Raw genomic sequence first — 26,196 nt, 5'->3', positions numbered from 1 at the left:
TTTAGTCACACACAGTTCCCAAAAGGTGTGGTATAATACGACATGAGTTCTAAACAACTTTAAATAACAGCTTTTCCAGGTCCAGCCTATCGTACGCTTACACTTCCCCAAATGAATAATTTTATTCACCGCTTTCTCATTTATAACAGCTCTGGTTTACTCGGTAGGGTGCCGATCGTTCGGTCCGCGGACAGCTGTACCAAAACACCCGCTTCCTCGAACGCGCTCACGTCCGCAACGTTAATATGAAAACCGGGCCTTTCCCCAGACCCGAATCTTCTCTAGTGACGCACGCACGCGCGCGGAGGGCCGGCCCAGAATCCACGCGTTGCCTGAGGCCAAGCGGCGAATTGCGCGCTTCCTTCGCAGGCATGTTCGCGGCACTCGACGCCAAAACTTACTGACTTTTCACTACCATCTCTTAAGGATTACTGCGGTACGCCTCGTCTGAGGGGGAAGGGAGGGGGGGCGTCTCACGCTAACTCTGCTTTTTGTTCTTTTTTTACTGCCCTCCGGAGCTGGATCTTGTCTATTCTGGATGGCATTCCTGAACTGTAATGTAAGAAAACAGATGGGCGCTTTTTCTGGTTGTACCGTAGCATAAGAGCGAGAGGCGATCGGCGCGTCCGAGAGGGTGGTTTTTTTGTTGTTTTTTTGCGTTTTTAGCAATCGGTGCTCGCTTCGCGTTAGTAAGTGAGCAGCTCGCGCCCGATCGACCAAGGTGACCACGGCGGCGTGACCCGAGCCTTTCTTGGAGGCTTGCCGAGGTTAGCACGGAGCAGCGGGCGCGTGAAGTGCGGCAAGGCGTGCTCCTCGGCGTCTTTTCTCCGGGCCCCTTCCCTTCCAGTTTGCCTGGTCTGCGCGCCTCTGCGCGCCTCTCCGTTCCTTCGCCGCCGCGATGCGGCTGTTCATTTCTGCTTTCTCCGCGCTGTCCTCTCGCTGGCAGAGCCCATCTTGAGTTCACGGGAGGGGGAGTGAAGGCTCATCGCTCCCATCGCCGCCGCCGCTGCTGGAAGAGGACGAGAGCGAGCGGGCGCGCTCCCCGGCTTCTCCCCCTGGCTGGTGCATCTCCGCCAGGCTCATGGTGAGGATCAAGGCGGTGCTCTTCTGGGCTCTGGTGCACAGTTACTGTGGTCTCTGCGCCTGCATCGAGCTGCTGAAACTTTTGTGGAGCCTGGGCACCAGGCCAGGCAAGACCTTCCAGTGGCTGGTCCGAGAGAACCCGCCGGGATGTCTCAGTGACCCTTCGTTGGGCACTCACTGCTATGTCCGGATCAAGGTAATTGGAGCAAAAAAATGATAACTGGCTTTCTGGAGGGTAACCGACTTTTGCTTCTCAAAGCAAATGGGCAGTTAGGCTCCATCGCAGCTTAGTTAGGTGCTGCTTTCTTGCCTTCTCCTTCGTTCCTTCGCTCCTACCGGTACCTCTTTTGCTGCCACTAAAACAAAAAGGTAGGCTGCGTACTGAATGGAGGAGAATCCAGTCCGCTTTGTCATGGACTGAGGTGTGCTAAGCGCAGCTAAGAATCTCTCCCACTGCATGCCACGGCAAGGCAAAAATCCTGGGGGGAGGGGGAAGGTTGGACCATGAGGCTGCAGGTATGAATTCTGAGGTGGGAAGGCAATGATGTGTTGGGTTGTCTAATCTTGTGAACTGACCACTGTATTCATCTGTACTTGTTTTTTTTATGTGCTGAAACAAAGAGGCCGCATCTCTCCAGAATAACCCCCTCAGCATTTGTAGGGAAACTAATCTGGCTGGGGTAGTGTTTTTCAAAGTCTCAAAAGGTAACAGGACTTTGTTTTTCAAAGTCTAGTTGCCTTTTGGAAAAACACTTTTGAGCAGCCTTGACCTGGAGGACTTTCATAGAGGTTTCTCAATTGTTAAAATATATCTTCTCTTTAAAAAAAAAAAAAAAACGGGAATTTAGTCCACCAATGGACTTAAACAAGATATTCCAGAAAGCTGAGAGGAGCTGCAAATATATTTATGCAGCTTTTCCAGAGGTGCTTTGTAAACTAGTCTTTGGACTTTAATCAAGAATTAATGCAGATTCTGCCTCTTGCGAAATGGACCAAGTTATAATACAATATTGATTCCAATTATAATATGCAAGAAAGATGGTTTTTAAAATATTCATCTGTTTATATCCCATTTTTATTATTTTTACAACTAACTCAAGACAGCGAACATGCCCATCATACTTTTCTCCTCTTATTTTCTCCACAACAACCACATTGTGAGGTAAGTTGGGCTGGAGTGACTGGCCCAAGGTCACCCAGCTGACTCTAGTACAGTGGTTCTCAACCTGTGGGTCGGGACTCCATTTGGGGTCGAATGACCATTTCACGGAGGTCGCCAAACCACGCTGTCCGCCTTTTTTTTCTCTTTTCCCTAGCTGTCCTACTCCCTCTTATTGGTGGCCACACCCACTTGGGGGTCACCACAACATGGGGAACTGTATTATGGGGTCACGGCATTAGAAAGGTTGAGAACCACTGCTCTAGTAGCTAAGGTGGGACTTGAACTCATGGTCTCCTGCTTTCTAATCTTGTTGCCTTAACCACTAGACCAAACACTCACTAGTGTGGGTAATTCTTCTTTCTGCCTTGCCATTGATGGCATTTTCCCAGCACAGTAGACAAGGAGGAAATGTCATGTAATCTCTTGCTAAATTTGAGGAAGCCCCTTGCAAGGCTTGGCTCCAAGGTCACCTTTAGCTTGTATTGTTTTGTGGTGCCCCACAAATTCAGTAGCAACATATTTTCTAAACAGATTAAAACTACCCGTCATCAGCTCAGATATTGGTGGACTTAGATGATGATTACTTCCCATTTCCATTCACTCCGTCATTAATCCTTAACCACTGCTGTTATCCTAAAGACTTAATATCATCATTTCATGTTTTAAAAATGTCTATTACAATAGTTTTTTACTAGGAGCTCAGAAGAAAATAGAAATGATGGGGTCAGTTGCATCCGATTCTTGGAGACTGCCTGGAAAATGCCCTGCAATTTTCTTGGCAAAGTTTTTGGAAGTGATTTGCTATTGCTTCTTTTCCCAGGTCAGTCAGTCTCCTACTTTCTAACCAGAAGCCTTTACCAACTGGCTCTATTACTCTTATATGGCCATAAATTGTAAGAGATTAACAATAGCAGTTAGCAGACAAAGATAGTTTGGTTCCAGAAATAGGATTCTGCCTTCCATGCTACAGAACTGATATGGTTGAGTCAGCAAGACACAAACTGACCAACCACATCTTGGTTTGGTGTGTTACACAATTCCAGTTGTATACTTAGTTGATATTTCTGAATGTCACGTAAACCCAGCAAATTGAGTTTTAATCAGTGATGTATATTGTGTGATTGCAGCTTTCAAATGGATTGAGGTACATAAACTGTAGCTTTTTCAGGCTGAGTGTTTCTTAGGTTTCCTTTCAATCATTTTTTTTTAAATTACATATTGACTTCCTTAGGCAAGAAACAGATCAGAGTTACAGTATTCGGAAATGGGGCAATCATGGTTTCTTTCTTCTGTATTAAAAGGTATATCTGCTTTCAATAAATCAAAATAATAACCTTGATGACGGTTGGCCACATTTGGCTTTATTTGAGGACTATTTGTCACTTCTCCTATCCCTTGCTTTTTCTACAACTTCTAGAAAAGTTTATCTCACACTACCTTTTGTGACAATTTCCTTGGCATCTTAGAACTAAAGAAGTTGTTGAAACAATAGGCCATTTTAAGAACTTGTATTGGATTAGGATAGATACCCTGCAGTGATCAATAGATGTCAAGGAAAAGCCTGCAAGCAGATCTGAATTGTTCCCATCAGATGTCTCTGGTAAATATTGCATGGATAACTATGTGTGTAGCTTTTTCAGTAAGAGCTTAATTGCAGCAGCAATGACACACTAATTATTACTTACTTATCACTTATTATTCAAGCTAAAGCATAATAACTTATTACTTATTATTCAAGCTAAAGCATTGCACCAAAAGTGAGCACTATATCAATGGGCTTGACTACTTCTCTAGTGTTGTTAAATATTTCTTCTAAACAAATAACTTAGCAATATATAATAAAATAGTATGATATGATTCAAAAAGTAAGACATTGCAAATATATCTAATTGCATCAGATACTCAACCTCCTAGTGAATTCAGTGTAACAGCCCTTAATAAAAATGGATATAAAGTCATAAATATTATCAGTCACTAAGGGAAAAAAAATCTATAATGGAAAGGATAAATAGTTCAGATTAATACAAGGCTTGTAAAAGCACAGAAGGCTGATCAGGAGTTCTGAACAAAAACCTTTTTTCATTTAACCTCTCTTTTTAAACAACTGAAAAATGGTTTATTGCAATGGTAGTTTTACAATAAGTAGCCCTATCATTTATTCTAAACGTAATAGCAGTTATCCCAATCCAGAATCTTACACAAAACAACTTGTATGATGATCTGTTTGTTTTAGTGTAGGCCCTTGCCGTTCGAAAGACTCCAGATTAAACAAAATAGGGTTGTTCAATATATTTTTGAATGTTTATCTCTTTACTTAATTTTTTTTAATACAAAGTAAATTCTTTTCAAAAATATGCAAAACCATACGTGGACATGTCAGAGAACAGATGTGAACCCATAGAAGCTAACCACTTAACTACCTCAACCACCACATGGTACGGTTAGCTGGCTGAAATAGTCTCCTTATGCTTAACTGTTGAGATGAATTTCATAGAGCCACTCTGAGCGTTCCCAGTTAATCCAGACAAGAAACATGATCAGGTGAGCTAAGTCAACTTTATTGTAAGGCTACATTAACAGAATCTTCCAAGTCTGAAAGTACAAATCTCCACTGTCTCCTTTACAACCCGAGAAAGGATCCATTCTGAGCTTCTTTCTCCATCCATTATGCAGCTGTGGGCTATCCCTTCTGTTATTTGGCTGTCCCCTAGGCAGCATTTCTTCACCTATCTTTCAAGGTCTTTATCATATACTATTATAGACATAGAAGATAAGGGATGATGGAAATTATCTAGTCCATTGCTTGGTCAATGCAGGACTCTCTTTAAATGGCTGTAGCGTAGGAATGTTTACCACTTTCAAGGCAATTAGTTCCATTGCTGATTGCTGTTACCATTACCGGTAGGAATATTTTCTGATATCCAGTCATTTAAATTTTCATCCAGTTATTTATTATTATTATTTGTTCTATGTGACCTTCAAATATTTGAAGAAAGTTACCAAAACTCTTGCAGTTTTTTTTCCCCTTTTCCAGGTTAAACTTATCTTATGCTTTCAATTGCTCCTTATAGCATTTTCCTTCCGGGCTTTATTGTCTTAAAGGTCCTTTGTGCTCTCTAAGCTTTTTTCTTTCTTGCAGAGGTTTCATACCCAAACCAGATAACATCATCATTGCTGGTCATTGTATTAGTTGTTCTTCTTGGTTATAGACATTCCTATTTGTAAACACCCTTCCTAAATATGTGCGTCCAGAAGTGGGTACAAGGCTGAATGGAGAAAAATGATTTCATTTAAATTAATGTGCTGAATAGATATTTTTTTCAAAATGGTGTATTGGGCTACAAATATTGATTTCAAATACTTTTTTGGGAGGAGCACTGTAAAATGAATTCAGTGTTTATTTTCTTAGTAAGAATGCATTCCGTAGTTTTAAAAATATACAAAACTGAATTACCTTGATATAAAATGAATTTTAACAATAGGGGTTTTGTTCTAATAACTTGCAAGGCCATGATTTATTTAATTATGGCTTATGTAATAAACTACAGCTGAATTCACACAGCACATTTTGCCATAATAAACTATATTTTATGTTATGTCTGACTGAGTTTGAATACACACTGACCTGTGTTTGTTTTATAGACCATATTTTGCTGAGTTCATACAATGCAATAAACCAGCACTGTATGTTAATACACTGAGCAAAGCAGGGCTATTGTAGGCACTTGAATATGTAAATACTACATTATATATGTAAATATTTGTAGTAAAAAGACTTATAGGAAATAGTTTTGTGAAGAACCACAATGGGGAACAGCCAAGACAAGGATATTTTGTTTAAAATCTGTTGAAGACATGTCTTAGTCTTAGCTTTCTAATGATCCCGTGTGATAATTATAGTTCTGTATTGTAATTGTACCCCAAACTTCAGTTTGCCATATGAAGGAAGCAGAAGTCAGCTGTCTAGATATCTTGCAATTATCCAGTGCAAAAACCTAGGATACATTTTTACATTGCATCTGGGTGGTAGTCTCTCACAGCTGTCTGATGTCAGCATGCAATGAATAGAAGCTCTTAAGATAATTGTTAACAGACAAGAATTCACAGTGCCCAGTTGGTGTCCTTATTAGCAGCCTCAGCAGAGAACTTGTTTGTTTGAACTGAAAGAGTATGAAAAATAACCATGTAAGCTGAGTGAGACAGCAGCTTTTTGAGCATCGCTATGGTCCACAAAAAGCATCCAGAGAAGGAACCATGTTTATCCACAGCAGCAGAGTGTGGTACTTTAAATACTAATACAGTACCACTGATTTCAAGGGATTTTTGATGAAATGGGCCAGGTGCCTGTCCAGCCATCCCCCCCCCCAAATAAGGACAGATGCATTTGAAGAAGTCCAGATGAGGTAGTTCAATTTACATTAATTTTACATTAAGGTCTTATCATTCATAGCTATTATTATACCTTGTATAATGGCACCATTGCACAAATGATGCGAATTACCTCCTTCGGGTCAATACAGTGTAATTAGGTAACTCCCATTATGATGTCATTACACAAAGGACATACATTGCTGCAAATTGTGTAATTTGTGATTTAATGACCTTGCAGAAGAAATGGGCATCTCCTCCCCTGTAAGTGATGTTTTCCATCCAGGTTTCACCTCATGTTTATTATGGCATAAGTGTGCATGGCCTACAGCTAACTTTATCCAGTACCTGGAATGTTACAGTGACATTGGGATAAATTAACTTCAGAAAATAGAGGCAGTTGTGTCTCTTATGAACTGTAGCTCTTCACAAAACAAATTTGGGGTAATAACTCCAACAACCTTATGGATTTCCTGGAATAGAGATATTCCAGGTTCACTATATTTACCTTCTTGACAGATTCTTTAGGCAGCCACTATGGTACCAAAGGATCAAACAGGTTTTTTGCAGATATTTCACCTCAAATTTTTGCAATGCTTTCACTGTGCAATAATTTAGAAGGGGAGTTTGCTGACAGTATTTGAAGGGAAATAGATTGGTATTTGGAGATTTCCCGAGAGGTGTCAATCAATTAGATTTGGGGAGCGGCATTGTCTCCATTTTTTGGGTCCTCCTCAGCTGTTGGTTCTGGGTACCTGATGGAAGGAAGAAACCTTGCGTTTATGAGGTAACAAATACGTGTTGAATGGATTCTGGTCTCATGTTAAGCCATGGTTTATGTTACTAAGATTTTATTATGCATGCATGACATATGGATCCCGTCTTTTCTGTGGAAGCTCAATTCCCCGTTGTTGTCCCATCAACAATCCTGTGAGATGGATGGATTTAGGAAAGTAACTGGCCCACAATAAACCCACTATGGCTGAGCAGAAACTTAAACTAGGATTTCCCCAGTCTAAGCCCACAGTAGTTTACAAAACATACTAAGGACCTCATTTGCACTCTCCTGGCACCCTCAGGTTATATTTGACCACAAAATGGCTGATTTTTTGCAGTGTACCCCCTCCTCTAAAATAAGGGTCCAAAGAGGAGCAGGAGACTCTTACTGTATGAGACACAATACCACTATTTCTATCCTTAAAATCCTGCAAACCCTCAAAAACAGCCCAGTATTGTGCTGCTGAAATGTGGCCATTTTATTGCTGAGTGTCAGTGATAGAATGTTGTTTTTTCCCCCTAAATTTCTATTCCCTCTCCCCCTGTGAATACTATAGTGAATGTGTCGGCATTCACTAAAGTATTAGTTAAATTTTTGGGTCTTCTGCGTGTTGGTTTGCTCTTGTGTGCTGCTGGGAGTTACTCAGATTGAGGCAGTTGGTAAATGTTGTAAAATAAATAAGGATCCAGTTTTCAGGATGTGTAGATATGAGAATAGGGCATACAAATCAGAATAACTACATTTTGGGTAACATAAGTAACAGCTTTAAAAGCTGATTCTATAGAAAATGCATCAGTCTTTTTCATGCCACAGATCTTTTTGGTGCCTTTGTGGGAAGCCAGTATAATACTGTTGCTGTTGCATCATCCTGCTGAATACTTAATCACAGATGCGTTTAATTTTGCAGAGTCCTTGTTACAGAATGCTAGAGGGCAGTGTTTGCAAAATATTGTCACTGGTACCCATTAGCTCTCTTTTTCACACAGTGCTTTTGCAATCTGCCATTTCCCTTTTAAGCCAGTTCCCCTCTAATCTGGTTATTTCATTGGTGCAAAGTCACAATAAAGCAGTCAACCCTGAAATGGGCTTCTGATCCTCTACTCGTTTATTTTCTGGAGGTACTTTGATAAATTTCTACGAGAGCTTATTTGTGGGAGCAGCACTTGTGCTCATTAAATTAGTAATTGTGGAGTGTCTACCTTAGATGCAGTAGGGAGAAATATTCTCACAAATACAGTAAATCTGTTGTGTCACTGTGATGTCCTTTGCATTACAATATTTATATGTATTTACATCTGTATGAGCTATAATTTAGATGAAAAGGGACCATTGAACTGCTTAGAATAACAATAAACCAATACTAGACACTGCAGCTCAGATTATACACAGACACAGACAAATGGCAGACACAGACTGAGATCCAGGAGAACAAACTACATTTAAAATCTTAATAATACAGGAAAGTCTTGATCCATTTGCATGCTACTTGACTACTAATGCTTCCAATCTAGTTTTGTTATTGTTCTTTTTCTCTATAAATATAAACATATAAATATTAGATAAAAGGTAAAGATAAAGGTTTCCCTGTCCAGTTGTGTCTGACTCTAGGGCATGGTACTCGTTTCCTTTTCTTGACCAAAGGAGCCAGCATCGTCCGAAGACATTTTCCATGATCATGTGGCCAGCATGGCTATACGCCAGGGGTCTTCAAACTTGGCTCTTTTATGACTTGTGGACTTCAACTCCCAGAATTCCTCAGCCAGGCATGCTGGCTGTGGAATTCTGGGAGTTGAAATCCAAAAGTCATAAAAGGGCCAAGTTTGAAGATCCCTGCTATACACGTAAGGCGCATGGAACTCTTTTTATCTTTCCACTGAAGGGATATTTATTAATCTACTCGCATTTGTATGCTTTCAAACTGCTAGATGGGCAGGAGCTGAGACAGGAACGGGAACTCACCCCGTCATGTGGCACCTATGTCTCAAACCTGGACAGTCAGCTTTCCAGCCGACCAGCTCATCATCTTTTAACCGCTGAGGCTTCACCCCTCCTAAGTATATATATAAAAATATAAAAATGCAATCTATCTTCCCTTCCCTTTTCAGGATTCTGGGCTGAGATTCCACTATGTAGCTGCCGGAGAGAGGGGTAAACCTCTTATGCTGCTTCTTCATGGCTTTCCAGAGTTCTGGTAAATTCTCTGCTTGCTTGCTTTCTTACTCTAATTGATATGACTTGCATTTCTACTTTTATGTACTGGATCAACAATCCTGTTTTCAACTGAGGATCCTGCTCCATTGAGTGACTGGAAAACAACACCCACCCACCTCACTGCTGTTTATCTAACCAATTTAATGGCATGGAATGCTTTTGGTCACACATTAATATAAATAGCACTATTATGTTGCTTCAGCACATCGTACTGACAAAATTAAAATAATTTAGAAAGTTAAGAGGACATACAGTAATTATAGGGAAATCACAGCATAAAATGCTCCTGCTAAAAACATAGTATTTGTGCAGTTATTACATTTTGTTTAGAAGATTCCATTCTGAAATTACAAGATGAAATAATTACCTCTTAATAGGAGTATAACCCTGGAAGAAATTCTTCATTTTTAGATGAAGTAATCTAAAATTAAATTAGTTTTGCAACAGCAACCTGTGTATGTAACAGATTTAAAAGCTAATGTCCTAAGGCAAAATTTAGAGCAAGTTTAATAATCAGTAAATGTGCAGAAGATGTGAAGATAAAAATTAGCTGCTTACTGTTGCTTATAAGTATCCTATAATGTTCATACAATGAGAGCAATACATTTAATCCTGTACTCAGTTCATCCATAATGCATAGGAGTTGTAGGGTTGTGCAAATCCTTCAAAAATGGGTGCTTCAGAATATGTGCGAGCCTGTAGGAAGCAACTAATTCTGAATCTTTAAAGCCATAGTGTTTTTTTCCAAGCTCACATGTTCCTTTGAACAGTGCTTCTCGCTGTGTCCAGACTTCATTTCATTGTGGGAAAAAACCCCGTAGCTACCACAGGAACAATCGAAAGCTGTTTCCAAGGTAGCTACACAAAACTGGAAAAAGTTCTTCCTGTGTGTTCTGATTCCTCTTTTGGAGAATATGCACAGTTCTCCTGGAAAAATCTTATTGGAGCAGTACTAATGGAGTTCTTGCATTAGGATCATCCAGCAGGGCCCTGAGTTAGAAGTGTGTTATTCAGTCCCAAAGAAAGTGGTGGTGGTGGTGGTGGTGGTGGTGGTGTGTGTATTCCACTAGGGTACCTTCATTATGGAATATTTTTCCTGAAGAAAATCTCTTGGCACTTATATTTAAATATTGCTCTACTGCTTTATACTTATATTTGCATTAGTATATGAATTTTTGATGAGACAAAAACCAGCATGGGACCATTTTAGATGCATAAACAAATCAAAGAATAAAGGCAGGCTGAGAGAAAGCTCTTGGCTCAGTTTCTTCTCAGTTGCTACAAAGACTGTTGCTCAGACCTTACTGTGCCTATAGGGGAAAACATCATTTTCTGATGCCGTTCACATTTTCATCCAGGCTGAGACTTAAGTAGCTTTACTTTATGGTATTTGTATTCCCAGCAGTGGTCATGTCACTGGGAAAAACATGACTTCAGTATAAATGTGTATCCTGTATATCAGGATTCTGCACTAAAACTATACTGATGATGATAATAATATGCTGATGTACAAGATGCCAATATTGGGGATGAGTTGATTTCCAGAAATAGTACCCTTGGATATTCATGAAACAATTTCTCCTTGAGAAAACAAAGGCATTTCTAAAATATATTTCTAGAATATTGTTCTATTCACCATGGTAACCAAGAAAACGACACCTTGGACCATACTGTATATTATCTGTGTTCCTTTAAGTATGCCAAGATTTGCTAGAATGCGAGCCTATCGCCACACAAAGAACAGTATCAGATTCCAGTCACATCTTCAGAATGGATCTACTTTTTTTGGGAACATTCTAGAAATCTCCAAATTCAGCAATGTAGTCACATTTTCCACTTGTGGGCTTGGGATTTCTTTAGCCATTGAATGATGGTGTATAAAATATGTCTGATGGCCTCACACCCCACATCTTGCCCAGTTAAGAGATTGGGATAAATCAATGACATAGATAAGAATATTTACCCTGTTACAAAGAGATTTGCTCAAAATACTATATATTAAGTATCTACAGAGAAACACATGCTATTTAGCACTATCTCTATCTTTATTATATACAGAAAAGTTAGCAGTTGTGAGAGATAATGATTTCTGTATTCCTTATATCCTTGATATATAAAGCCCAACCTTTTTTATTGATGCTATTCCTATAGCCCGTTCAATTTTGATTGTCCTGCTAAACTTGAATAGCACTATTCATTAATAGTTAATAAATATTGTAAATAAATAATTACACAATGCATATCCTTTTGTTTATGCAATTCATTTCTCTGTATCATTTTGAGATAGTTTTTCCCAAGTATACTGTACAAGTGGTAAAAATGCTCTAACAGTTTTGATCTTCATAAAATCAGAAGGGCACAGTATATTGTGGCATTTAGATTCAGTCCAACAATCAAATTAGTCTTCAGCTGAACCCACACAGTAAAAAGTCCTTTTCTGGGTGATTGATTTCACTTTGACCACTAGGACATTTTTCCATAACATTCAATCAAAATTGTCTTTCATTGGAAAGGGACGGCTGAAATCAACTGAATAATGTTAAGTAAGTATTAATAAAATCTTGGAAAGTTTGCGCTGAAGTTAATTAGTTTCACATTGGATATGTTCCATTGGTTACAGTATATGAACATGTTACTTTTGTTTTCCCTCTGAAAAATAATTCTTTTCCAACAAAATGCTCTTGAGACCTAATATTTCTGGCCCAGATATTTCCTTTGTGTGCATTGTTGTTGGTTTTTGAAAGGAAGAAAGATAAAGAAAACAGCTATCTTTGCATCTTATTGCTGTTGCTTTTTCAAGATCCCCAGGGCTACTGAAAGCCCTGCACTTACCTCAGCACTTAGCCATCTTTATGGCTATATTTATTTTCAGAGAGATCATGAGAGTAGTTTGGAGAAAGGGAACTATTAGTCCAGAAAGAATCTCCTTCAAAAGGAATTACAATCCTAACTATATAGATCTCTCTTAATTATACCTGACTGTATAAGATTCAATGAAAGTGATTGGAAATGGAACTATTGTGCCTGAGTCTTCAATGGCAGTATTGCAAGGAATAAAATAATGTTCATTGGAATGATAAAATACTGTCTCATTGCAAAATTTATTTTGTATCCAGGGAATATATTAGAAACACATCTGCAGCTAGTGCTAAATCAACCAAGCCTGCTAAAATATCCAAAGCTCCTTTGATCAACTTAAACGTCCTCTTTTTTGTTGTTGTTGTCAGATTGGTTTCAGGTTGCGTCTCTCTGATGTTCCAATTAAAAATATCTATGCATTGCAAGCTAGAGAGAGGTGTGTAGATATTAGTTGAATAGATTCATGTTGTGTATAATCAGGTTGTGATTTATTCAACAAGACATAGTTTTAAAACAATGGTTTGGTTTCTGTACGAAATGAACTATGATTCCATCACATTCAGCTAAACATTGATAATGACAATCATTACAAGAAAGCATCAAGTACAGGTATTCCTGGACTTACAGCAGTTCATTTAGTGACCATTCAAAGTATCAACAGTACTGAAAAAAGTGACATGACCATTTTTCACACGACCGTTGTAGCATCCCCCAGGATTTCATGTAGATGCTTGACAACTGACTCATATTTCTGACAGTTGAAGGGTCCCGGGGGGGGGGGTCAAGTGATCCCCTTTTGCGACCTTCTGACAAGTAAAGTCAGTGAGGAAGCCAGATTCACTTAACAACTGTGTCACTAACTTAACAACTACAGCGATTCACTTAACAAGCGATTCACTTAACAGGTATGGCAAGAAAGGTCGTAAAATGGGGCAAAGTTCTCACTTAGCAACAGAAACCATTGTGGTTGTAAGTCAAGGACTACCTGTAATGCAGGTCTTTACAGTTTGATTCTGTTCTGATTTCACAGGAGTTTTATATTTTTAACATTTTATTAACTAGCGCAAATATTCTTACTGTCTTTGGTTTTATGATTCCATTTTGTCCTTCCCATATAAACACCTTTTGCAAAGAAGGTCAGAATGGCTTATAAACATTAAAAGTATGAAGCAAAACTTTCTTCTTCTCCTCCTTCTTTGCTAGGTACTCTTGGCGACATCAAATGCGTGAATTTAAGAGTGAATATCGAGTTGTGGCCTTGGATTTGAGAGGTTATGGAGAAACAGATGCTCCCTCCCACCGAGAGAATTACAAGCTAGATTGTCTGATTACAGATATAAAGGATATCTTGGAGTCTCTTGGTGTGTGAATTGCAGCCCTGCTGCCCAATTTATAATAATCCTGGAAAAGGGAGTAGCTAGATGATAATATATTTCCTTTAACAAAGCCCTTTTTGAGGTGATTGTTGATGTGCATATATATATATATGTTCTTAAGAATATTAAAAATAAAAAGGTGATTCCTGAGTAAACTCATGTTTAGCTAGCAATAAATGCAAGAACACCAGGAAATTATAAAGCTATAAAAAGTTTTAATAAATTTAAAACACCAAGCTTTCACCGGCAACTGCCGGCATCATCAGGGTGGTTTCCAGTTGATGGGAGAGGCTATTTATGGCTGTGGCGTTCTTTGCGCCCGGCTCATGGATCTCGTCACGGGCCCCAGCCAATCCGTCTGCACTTTGATCCTAGTTTCCGTGTTACTGATCGTTGTTTTCTTGCTTTCCTTTGTACCAACATTCTCATCATTTTTCTCATGTGGTCGTGGGTTGGGGGAGCTTGCACGTTTTTGTTGTTTGTTTTCCTTATCCTCCTTCCTGTTACTCCCCCTCCTCATTCTCCTCCCACCTTCCCTCTTTCCATAGTCTTTATTCGCAATTATCACCTCATTGCTTTCTCCTACATAACCAGCTTCCATTGTAGTTGTCTTATCGTGACAACTTACGGAGGAAGACGAACACCAGGGTAAACTAACATTTCTTGATGTTCTGGTTCACCGTCAACCAGACGGAACCCTGAGGACCCAAGTTTATCGCAAACCCATGCACACTGACAGAATCCTGCATTATGACAGTAACCATCCGGTGTCCCACAAGGTCAGCTGCATTAAGACCCTCTTTAAGAGGGTGGATTCCCACTGCAGCACAGCTAAGGCTAGGATAGAGGAGAGGAAACATCTTCTCAAGGTGTGCAGACAGATATCCCATGAAATTCATCAGACGCCATAGCCTGCCACTTAGACCCCCTGCTAGGTTTCAAATGGAAGAGCCAACACCACAAATTACCCGGGTTACTCTTCCTTATATTAGTAATGTCTCGGAGGCCACAGCTAGGTTATTGGCACCCTACAACGTGAGGGTGGCACATAACCCAAATCAGACGTTACAATCCAAGGTAATGAGACCAAAGGACCCACTTCCCACCACAGAGAGGGCTGGCGTCATTTATAAAATCAACTGTAAAGATTGCCCCACGAATTATGTGGGAGAGACATCCAAACGCGTTAGAATTAGGATTCACGAGCACAAGTTGGTTGTGAGGAGAGGCGATCAATACTCCCATATCGAGGCACGCATACTAGAGTCAGGACATAGGTTTGACTTCGATAATGTCCAGGTAATGGCTAATGATAACACGAAAGGGGGCCGACTCCTTAAGGAAGCTTGGCTTTCAAACAATGAGTCCATCAACCGACATATAGACTTATGTCCTGCACACATAGCGTTAAGAGCATGGGCCAGAAACAGCCAGTCTCCCGGAAAGAAACAGTCTAATACTACAACGTGCCTTCTGGGAGGAGGGTTGGTGGAGAGAAAGAGCCCTGGAAACGCCCGGATAGAGAACAGCTTACTATTGAGCAACTCTCCGAGTGCGGAGGCATGTGCTGACTCCCAACAAGTGGAAAAACATATTAACAGCTGTGAGCCTACTGCCGGTGAATCTGAGGTCTCCCCATGCTGTATGAATAATTGTGTAATGACGCGGTCCCGTACCAGCACCCGGACGGGAGATAATCGTGAATGGAAGGGCTGTAACATCACCCCCACCCCGCCAGCGGCTCCGTGATTAACCCCATCCATGATGGCATCTTAACAACGTGGTCTCACCTCGATAATGCGAGTGAACCATGGGAGGGTGAAGAGGAGATCGCTCCCAACGCTGCAGCTCCCGCATGCCCCAGGAAACATCTCAGAAGGGGGATTCCTCCTGGAAATAGGCAGGGAGTGAGAAACCGGGAACTGAAAAACCCGCCCCCTTCCCTTCCCCTGAAGACGATCGCTCACCCTCAGGGAATGGAGAGGAGTATGAGCCACGGAGAGGGGATGACCCCCATACCGAGGATTTTGTGCGAAGGGGGGAGTAACAGCCAGGCTAAGAATGTTACAAACCCTGACGATATCGTTGGAAATGCCCCCATTGACAAGAAAATGAAAGTTAGTGAAGTAACATCAGAGAATGGGAGTCACGATAAGACAACTACAATGGAAGCTGGTTATGTAGGAGAAAGCAATGAGGTAATAATTGCAAATAAAGACTATGGAAAGAGGGAAGGTGGGAGGAGAATGAGGAGGGGGAGTAACAGGAAGGAGGGTAAGGAAAACAAACAACGAAAACATGCAAGCTCCCCCAAGCCACGACCACATGAGGAGAAAAAGGATGAGAATGTTAGTACAAAGGAAAGCAAGAAAACAACGATCAGTAACACGGAAACTAGGATCAAAGTGCAGATGGATTGGCTGGGGCCTGTGACGAGATCCATGAGCCGGGCGCAAAGAACGCCACAGCCATAAATAGCCTCTCCCATCGACTGGAAACCACCCTGACGATGCCGGCAGTTGCCGGCGAAAGCTTGGTGTTTTAAATTATACATATATAGAGAGGGGGGGGGGAGAGAGAGAGAGCATATATTCTTCTCTTGCTGTAAATTTAATTCCTACAATTTGTTGTTTCTTTTTAAAAAATCTTTGGGATTTTTAGTTACTTAATTGATTTTGTATATCTAGAGCTGACGTGCCAATGCTTAAAATAGGTGTGGAATGGTCTTTCTGGACAATGAAGCTCCAGAGCTTAAACCAGTCATGCTGTGAATTGGATAATTGTGATGTAGACTGAAGGGATAGACAATTTTATTTTTCTTCAATTTGCTCTCTTCTTGAAAAATGGGCTCTAGCATTTTGAGCTGAGGGGAAAAGCCAAATATCACCTCTTCCCATCATAAGGAAGTTCTACTGAATTCTGGTTTCCTCCCCAAAGGATGAAGCCTTTTTCTCCCACAAAACGTTAGATCCATACAAATTAATCTCTTGTTAGCTAAAAACAAAAGAAAAATGTTTTGAATATGTTTGCTAATTGGAATGCAGATTAGGAAAAATACTTGTAACATAGTAATTAGGTTTATTTATGATCAGAATCTCATTTAATGCAAGCTCATACTTTAGGACAACGTTCTCATTGAGCACTTTCAGACTTAATAAATTTAGTGTGTGATATAATTATTTTTATATACTATCAAACCACCGACAACAGTTCTTCTCACCCAGAAACAATGTAAACAACAGTTCTTCTCACCCAGAAACAATGTAAACTAGAACATTTTTCCAGTCTCTGTAATTAAGATAAATGTTCAGTTGATGCACAAATGCATATCCACTATGTTATTTTCTTTGAGGATAAGCCATATTAGAAAAAATACAGAAAAAGAATAAGAAGTTAATGTTATGAGAGCAGGAGATAAAAGAAAATATAAGGAAACCAACAAAGGATAAAACTATAAGGTTATCCTTATGTACTATTAACCATGGCAAGGAGATGGTCTGCTCTTTTTTTTAAAAAAAAAAGTCAGATTTGTATGGTCACCTTTGATTTATTCCTTGCCTACCAACTTAAATTGACATATAGCCGTCCTGGATTTAAAGTAGTGTTTTTAATTCTTCTTCTCCTATATATCTTGTCATATACATGTTCTACAGCAGGGGTGTCAAAACTGCCAGCCCGCGGGCGGGATACATCATCTAGAAGCCGTGCCCACACCATTGCCGGCAATGGCAAAACTGTCCCGATACGTCTCGCGAGGTCACATGACGTTGCAAGTTTGCCATGTCTGTTCTACAGTGCTTCATTGATAATGTTACTGATAGGATTTGCCCAGGCTCTATTGTTTATTTGAAGCTTAGGGATCTCTGCTGCCCATCACCTACTTTGGTCAGTTGAAATTTCCCCATAATATATTTTAATAAGATAGGTAAGGTATAGATTAGCTTAACTGTACCTATGCACATTTAAAATTTCCTCTTAATTTTAAGATAAGTAGTAGTTAGTTTGACACATTTTGGCCAGGTCCAACCAAACTCCAGTTTTACCAAGTACTGTATGTTCATGCTATTTTATTCAAGTGAGTAATCTTAATTTAAAGACCATCTATGAAGCCAACATCCACAGCCCATCAGCAAAAAGCACATAGAATGTTCTGATATACACATAACATTTTATTGAAATAAGTATAGTTTGAGGCACATACAATATTTCATGCCTAAATAATTCCTGATATCCTTAACTTAAGTCAGCAGTTCTGAAATCTTGGGAGATAATTTTGAAGATTTTTTTTAATAAAGGTTATTAATAAATTACTAAAATATATTGGTTTTAAAAAGATACAGTTAAATCTCACCACAAACACACCACATCTATACCTACAGTCCCATAAAATAAATGGAAAACTTAGATTTAATCAAATAAGGGCATTTTTTTTCTTTCTTTAATCACATGGAAGACTGAAAGAATTTAAGACGAGAGTTAGAGGCAGACTAGAAAGGAATGGTGGCATATATATTCTTAATGTGCTGCTACTGCAGCTTGAAAGAGTTATGTACTATTTCTTGAATTAATATCATTCCTATAAATTTAGAAAAAATATAATTGTCCAAACAATATACCGTGCTCCAAAATGACACTGGATTTGTATTGTTTAAGCAATATTCAAAGGATCATCTCAAACTTTTTCTGACTGAATCATCTAATCATGATCCTGATTGAATTAGATCATCATAAATCAGTGTATTAAACCTGATATTATATGAGTAAAGTTTTGTAGCTAATCAGTATTAATTCATTCATTTCTACTTAATTTTTTGCAAACCATTTTTAAAACCAGCTGGTAAAATAGAATTATAAATATTCTCTAGTTACAAAGGATGAAAGTCAAAATTTCAGGCACATTAGAAAACATACTGAAATTTCCCACCTTATTCTTGCTAGGTTGTTAGCTATGATTCTTGAAAAGTTTATTAATAGATCACCTAAGTCTGGTGGTGTAAATCATTTGCCAATAGGGAAAAATGTGAGATATTGTTTGCAAGTAAACTGCAAAATCCACTGTCATTTCCTTTGATGTGTTAATTTATTTGGGTGTAACTGTTGATAAACATCTGTCAAAAATCTATTTTTAAACAACAGGATACAGCAAGTGTGTGCTGATTGGTCACGACTGGGGTGGAATGATTGCTTGGCTAGTTGCTATTTGTTATCCAGAAATGGTGACAAAGCTTATTGTTGTGAATTTTCCACATCCCTCCGTTTTCACAGGTGAGTTTAAAAAAAAAAGCTGCATCATTAAGACATGCAGTGCAAATATTTCTAAAAAACAGCAGCTTGTATTTGGCCATCATTATCATTTATATATGTTCTCAATTTTCTTCAATTGGAGAGCTGAAAGAATTATTAGGCCAAAGTCACTAGAGCAAAGTTATAAGATAATTTGAAGTTGCATCTGCCTGGTTACAACAGTCATAAATAGGAAATTGTTTAGTTCAGCAACTGAAGCAAAATAAACAGGAATGAACTATACAGAACTTATACACATTGCTTTATCCCATAATTTCTTGAATGTGCTGAAAAACTGACAAAAACCCTGTTTGCCTGGAAAAAAATACAGAAATGTAGAGTACTTTAGTTTCTCCAGGTTATGTTTGACTGATTAGTAGCTGTGTATTCTGTATTTATATGAATGTATAAATATTTGACTATATGCTGGGGGGAATGTGTGAGTATAAATGTACTGAAAGATGTCCTTCCTTCCAGATATGCCAAGACTGTACTCACTAGAATACTGATGGGGAATTCGGGGAACTATCATCTAAACACATCTGGGAAGCACCAGATCAGGGAAAATTGTTTTAAGACCTGTGAATCTTATCATCAAATTTGGGTTCTCCCAGATCTCATAGTTGTTCTTCTAATCTAGGGAAAAAAGGAAGCAGTAATATTGAAAGTAAATAAATGTGGAAGTATGTCTAATATAAAAATATTCGTAGGTAGATAAACAAGAGATAAAATGCAGGATAAAAATCTAACTAGCTACATGGCTTCATTGTTTTGACTTTTTCTGCTGCTTCTTTCAGTTTGATGTTACAATCTATTTCCTAACCTTGATGCCTTTCAATAGTCTTCAGCTCCAGAATTCTTAGTAATGGTGACGCTGACTGGAAAATTCTTGTGTTGAAGCTCATGTATCTGAAAGGGTCTCCTGGAGACATCTGGTTTAAATTGTTGACCTATGAGCTATTTTTTTTTTCAATTCTTACAAATATAGAACACTGCTATGGAAGTGAGTTTCGGAGGGGTGTGGCATGTAACACATCTCCCTATCTCTCGAATAGCAATTTTTTCCCAGATTTAATTTCAATCTCTTATTATTTCTTCCAACTTGGCATAACGTTGAAAACAAATTATGGAAAGGCACTTGGGACTCTGTCTATCTATCCATCAGCAGGATAACTGTGAAAACTAAATAGAACAGGACCAAGTTTGGTATAATGCACAAAAGAAATATTGAATGCAAAAATGGTTCATATACTACTTGGGGATGTAGGGAAAAATGATCCAGAAAAAAAAAAATCCCAGTGCTTCCCTGTGAAGAGGTATTTGGGTAGCAGTTGAGAATAATTAAACAGGACATAATCCAGATTAAGAATTTATATTTCTGTCGCAACCCTTTTTTGGATTCTTCCTATTTCTTCATCACCTTTACCTTCATTATCAGTTCCTTTTAAAAAGCCTAAACAGGGTCTCATTGTGCTAAATGATATTTCAGCTGTTTCTGCTTCTCTAGGAAGAAAGGTATTTGACATATGAATTGGGGTTGCAATCTTGATTATAGTAATAATAAAATGCACTGAATATAATTGGATTTGTATCTTGGTAAATTTGCACAGAATTGAGCTACTCACCGTTAATTCCTTGTTTCAAAAGATTAGTATAACTGACCATAATACAAAGACTATCGTTTTTCATTTTAACTCATGGTTTTCTTTTTAAGAATACATTGTGCAGCGTCCATCACAGATGATTAAATCCGCCAACTACTATTTCTTCCAAATGCCATGGCTTCCAGAACTTATATTTTCAATAAATGATTTTAAGGTGGGTATGTTTAAAGAATGGGTTCCATGCACTATTGAAGGAAAAATGTGCAGATATGAAAGGTATGCTTTTAACATTCATTAAAATTTTGGAGTTAAAATACATACATGAAACATTCTTTTTGTGCCATGTGGGTATACGTTTACTTCATATGCACAAAGCCAGGTTTACTGTTCTTTTATTTGAGAGTAAGTCTGACTAAGTAAGTAACTCAGAAGCCCATACTCTGTTCTCTGGATTACTATAGCCTGTTCTACGTGAGTCTTCACTTGAAGGAGCAGAGAGGTGCTGTAAGCAGGTGCGCCGGCACGTACACAGGCAAAATATCAACAGTTTCTGACTTCTTCATTGACTTTGTTGTGGGAAGCCAGCTGGGAACAATGGAAATCATGATTATATGACTGCAGCCCACTGTGACATAGTAATTGTAAGCCAGGCACTGAGGATCCAGTTCATGAACGTGACAGTGGAATGCTGTGACAGCCAGAACTTCAAAAACTATTCTTAAATCCCCCTTGTTCAGTGCCATCGTAACTTTCATCAGTCTCCAAACGAGTGGTCCTCACCCCAAAACTATCTGTATTTACAGTAGCTTTAATGTGAAACATTAGTAACTATCAATGAAGCTTCTAATTCTAGTACTGATTGAGAAAATCTTGACAACTTCCTCTGGATCTGCAGTTGGTTTCCCGCTGGCAGGAATACTTGCTTTGTCCTGATTCCTTCTCCATCCCTCCTCCCTGGTGGATCTGAGAGATTATTTTGCCCTTTTTCCACACAATGTTTTTTCTTCACAACGAAACAAATGGCAATGAGATTAGGATTAAGAGGGCAAACCATATTGACATCCCCTCTTTGGCTAGTTGGAGAGAGTGCTCCTGAACTGCCATAGATTCCACAACAGTCAATACAGAAGATTCCTGTGGGCAGCACAAGTGCAATTTTAAGGGTTTGGGTTGAAATCAGCTGCTATGGTTTTTTTTTTCAAAATCAATATATTTCTGCAAATTTTGAAAGTGCTGAACCTGCCAATGTCTTTCCCTTATGGGGTTACACTTGGATTGCATTACACTCAACCCTTAATAATTTGGGGCAGCTTTTAAAATCTTCTATTTATTTGCTTATATATTAATAACAGGTGTTGAAAAACATCCTTACCAGCCACTCCAGTAGAATTGGAAAGAAAAGCTGTGGGTTAACAGCAGAAGACATTGAAGCTTATCTTTATGTATTTTCCCAACCAGGAGCACTAACTGGTCCCATTAATCACTATCGAAATCTTTTCAGGTCAGTTCCTCTTACTGCATCAAGCTAATAAATCCATCTTATTTTTCATAAATACACTGTTACTTTCAAGACTTACTGGAATTTGATGACACAGAATAATGTAAGTAAGACCCATAATCATGTGCTATGGGCTTTAAATGCAGCATGCTGTCTTACAGCAGCCAAGTCAATGCATGAGGGTTCACAATTCTGAACTAAGTGTGAGAGTCCATTCTGTTGTCAGTTCTGAGCAATCAGTTATTTATATACTTATATATCATAACATTAACATTGTGCATTAAGAAAGTCCTTTTTTAGTGACCACAACTGGGACTGGCAACTCAGTAAACAAAGCAGTTGCTAAATGAAACCATGATTGTGCTTATGATCTTACTTCATTTTCCTTTCCTTTATGTATCTGCAAAGGTCATAAAATTGCTTGATCATAAAACTGCTTCCTCACCTCTGAAAACACTGCAGATAGTCAATGTACAAGGCAAGCCCTAAATGAAGACTACCTGTATATTAAAAGCTGCTGCATTTTTGCAATAAGGCATTAAACGTTAGTTGTGCATGTGTTCTGATATATAAATTCCATACAGCTTAATGGAATGTTCTTAATGTTACTGATTTCATATACTGCTAAGGGTCAAAATACTTAATGCTAAAAGTAAAAATAAAATTTTCAGATCAGTCACTAATTCTAAAATGCAAAGGTCTGAACCAAATCTATCATGTGCATTATTTGGTGTCCCTGGAGAGGGACTTGTTTGATTTATAGTACAATGAGAATGCAAGTGCAATGTCTGCATCCATTTTAGTTACAAATATAAACTTGTGATTTATAACTAAACTGAACTTTTTCCCTAATTTTTTAAAAAAATATTTTTCTTTTTAAAGTTGTCTGCCACTGCAGCATCATGAAATCACCATGCCTACTCTATTGGTATGGGGAGAAAAAGATCCTTTTATGGAGGTTGAGATGGCGGAAATCACAAGGATTTATGTAAAAAAACAGTTTCGACTTACTGTTCTGTCTGAAGCCAGCCATTGGCTCCAAGAAGATCAGCCTGACATTGTGAACAAGTTGATATGGACTTTTCTAAAAGAAGAGTCAAGAAAAAGAGAGTGACTCTTTTGACAGGACAATTGAAATGCTAAAAGATCAAAGTTCAATGTAAGCAGGGCCACGTTAACAGCATAATATTAGATTAAACTATGCTAGAGAAGATATTTTCAATGTACTGTATATATTGATGCCAATATTCTTACCAGGGTGGTGTAAGACTATGTAACATTAATGTTGGTTTTACCTGTATTGTGTATTTTGCACATGGAACACTTGCCTTAAAATGTTTGTGCTTGTACAGTAAGGAACTCGTAGAAAGTTGCTTAGTTTTGGTTACTTGCTTTAAGATGTGTGGTGCCTTTTATGAATTTATAATTATCTCAGTGCAGGGGTATCAGTTGTAAAAGAAATAATTATTGGTAAAATGTTCAATTTTCATTCTACTGGTTGGAATTTTTTAAACTATATTTTTATCATTTAAAATGTTAATAGATCTTTTGATCTACAGTATATATAATTTTAGAAGTCTAAAAATGTTTGGGCACACCAGAAATCAATCAGATATAACCATAAAAATGATTGCTTCTTGTGCAGTGGTATAAATTTAAAAAAAATTAAGATGTGTGCACACGGTATTTTAAAAACTAAAATAGAAAATGAAGAACCACAATCATGACTTGTATATTCTATTCTCGTTCTAATAAACTGCAACTGGCACTGTGTCCTGTGTCTTTAATTTTGAGATTTCTGTATATATAACAGAAGAGGTAGACATTACCAATCCATTAACAATTACTAGGTTTATCTGAATGGTCACTACCACAATAACTAACTTATCTAATTTATTGTTACCATTTTTGTCTTTTATTTTTAAAAATGAATATAAAGATTTCCTGAGGTAATCAATTAATGTTAAAAAGTCAAAAGTGTTTTCTGGGAAATGGTATGATGACTTTTACTTGTATCTACACATTGGTATGACCAGTCTGCAAACTTAGTACATAATGAAAGAGTCAGAGACATTTAAATTCTAATAGTATATATCTAGAACAAATTTTGCAGTGTTGTTTTCTCAAAATATTAAAAGCTTATTTGGAACCTAATGGAAAGAGTAGCCAGGCAATCATATAGGTCAGTTTTAAGATAGCTAAGGACACATTCATCAACATTGGAAGTTCAGGACTTCTTCGCTAAAGTGAAGCAGGAATGTTTTTCATGTTGTGACATCTCAAGTTGAAACTTTACAGTTGAATTAATAACTAAAAGCTTTTCCCATCCTTCCTCAATCCACCTCTTAGAAACAAGATCATAGAGAGACAAGCTCAGTCATCAAATCTTGTAAATACAGGATTAAAGGCATTCAAATTAGTGTTTATGTGTCTGTGGTTTGCTTTTCATGAGCCTTGCCATGTTTTTTTGGTGTATAGTTGATCTGTAATGCCTTCCAAGCTAGACAATGGACAAAAATCCTTTTGAACGATTATGGGACTAATGCATTATGTAACCTTATCATTATGTAACCATTCTCATAATTTTTATCCCATGGCCGGGTTCATCCATTATTATCTCTACAAATAGATGATTACGCTATCAGCACTGAAGATGTTAACCTAGTTTGGGTAATGAAATGCCTGCAAGAAAACAACCAAGCTCAGAGATCACCGAGGACCATCATTTATCATCTCTGTCTCTCTCCACAGCTTCATACAAAATTTATTTTGTTAAATTTATTTGCTGCCTATCTGGGCATGGAGCTAGTCTAGGCGATTTACAATAATAAAAAGGGGGGGATAAAAGGAGTGCTTTTCCGCCTTCATTTTGTTTCCCTGTCCAGTTCCTTTTATATATAGACCCATTCTGCTCCACCATCAAAATCTGAATTTCAGCTCTTACTACCCAGAGTCTCCGGTCAAGTGCTCTTACAGTCTACAGTACACCGAAGCAGCCTCCGCCACTTGTTCCAAAGGATAATAAACAACCGGGAGGCGGGGATTTAGCTATTCCTTTTGAGGATGGCCCACCGCGATTGGCCTACGGCTCTCCGCTTTACCCAATGAAAATGAAGAATCGGGATGGTCTTCGGCAGGACTCGGATCGAACAAGTTTCCGGCGTTAATGAAAGTGCTGCTAGTTCCAAGCCATTCCGCGCTCGAGCAAAGCGCGATCGCCGGGAACACGAAGCGGTGCGGTTGTTAGAAGAGGGAAACAAAGGGAAGCATTAAGCGCAAAAGGAGGTTCCCACATCTTTCAAAGGCCGGCGTTGGAGCCGTCTGCGTAGGGAGTAAACCCCGCCACGGGTGTGACTCATCCGCTCTCCAGGCCAAAAGAGCCTATGCCGCCCCACCGCCGGCTGGTTCTTAATTCATGCCATGGCGCGTTGTGGAGGGGACTCGGTCTCCAAGGGCTCTGGAGGTCCCCGGGAAGAATCGGGAAGAAAAGGCGGCGAGAGGGGTTCCGCGGAGAGGCGGAGGCTGAAGGAGTTGGTGGCGGAGCAACTGAGACGCGATATGGAAAGGTAAAAAAAAAAAAAGAGAAAAAAAAAGCCGGGCTGTCACTGGGGAGCCAGCTGTTTTGCACATGACCCTTTCACAAAAGGAAGTCTGTGAAACCTACCGTGGGCCTGTCACTGCAGCAAAGTGAAAACCTGGATTTGCTTGGAGTCGCAGAGTTGAACGCCCCCCCCCCACCGAGTCAAATGCATTCCCACGTGCAGTCAGTAAACACGACATCTACCCCGGGGGTTTTCTTTGAATTTTTTTATAAGCACAGGAGGGTTGGTCGAAGAAGCTCACTTTCTCTTCTCTTGCCCTATTTGGGGAAGAAAATGTGATATTTTGAAGACTACGTGAGGAAAAGAATGCTACGTAGTTGAAACAGTATTTGTTCAGATAAGATGGATCTACTGCCACCATACAGAAAAGCA

At 38.9% G+C, this 26,196-nt stretch overlaps 2 protein-coding genes and 1 long non-coding RNA gene across 5 annotated transcripts in view; 2 read left to right on the top strand and 1 right to left on the bottom strand.

Annotated features, from left to right (window-relative positions):
• Nucleotides 1-459: 459 nt before the first annotated feature.
• On the top strand, nt 460-23,995 carry EPHX4 (epoxide hydrolase 4). Of its 2 annotated transcripts, none has more exons than XM_039343516.1 (7): nt 460-1,084; nt 9,497-9,582; nt 13,665-13,822; nt 18,974-19,102; nt 20,835-20,938; nt 22,077-22,225; nt 23,105-23,995. In XM_039343516.1, exons 1-7 carry the CDS (start codon nt 1,082-1,084, stop codon nt 23,334-23,336), a joined length of 861 nt encoding a protein of 286 aa, XP_039199450.1. In that variant the 5' UTR covers nt 460-1,081; the 3' UTR covers nt 23,337-23,995. The 2 variants fall into 2 exon arrangements, with proteins under 2 accessions (XP_039199450.1, XP_039199449.1); XM_039343515.1 differs by having other exon boundaries at nt 460-1,279.
• Nucleotides 20,949-25,225, bottom strand: LOC120308051. Its single transcript, XR_005556726.1, has 3 exons — nt 25,170-25,225; nt 23,234-23,306; nt 20,949-21,309 (listed from the first exon to the last, which is right to left on the bottom strand). It is a non-coding gene; the product is annotated as an uncharacterized LOC120308051 (long non-coding RNA).
• Nucleotides 25,226-25,328: 103 nt separating this feature from the next.
• Nucleotides 25,329-26,196, top strand: part of BTBD8 (BTB domain containing 8) — a 51,882-nt gene continuing 51,014 nt past the window's right edge. Inside the window, exon 1 of one of the 2 annotated variants that reach the window (XM_039343513.1) lies at nt 25,329-25,788. In XM_039343513.1, coding sequence (XP_039199447.1) covers nt 25,643-25,788 — 146 coding nt within the window. In that variant the 5' untranslated portion in view covers nt 25,329-25,642. The remainder of the gene's footprint in view (nt 25,789-26,196) is intronic. The other variant, XM_039343512.1, reaches the window with a different exon arrangement.

The sequence above is a fragment of the Crotalus tigris genome, unplaced genomic scaffold (genome assembly GCF_016545835.1).
Source record: "Crotalus tigris isolate CLP2741 ecotype Arizona unplaced genomic scaffold, ASM1654583v1 scf7180000017857.1083437, whole genome shotgun sequence".
Lineage (NCBI taxonomy): Eukaryota > Metazoa > Chordata > Lepidosauria > Squamata > Viperidae > Crotalus > Crotalus tigris.
Note: the sequence above shows the minus strand (reverse complement) of the source record. Positions and strands in the feature narration are given on the sequence as shown.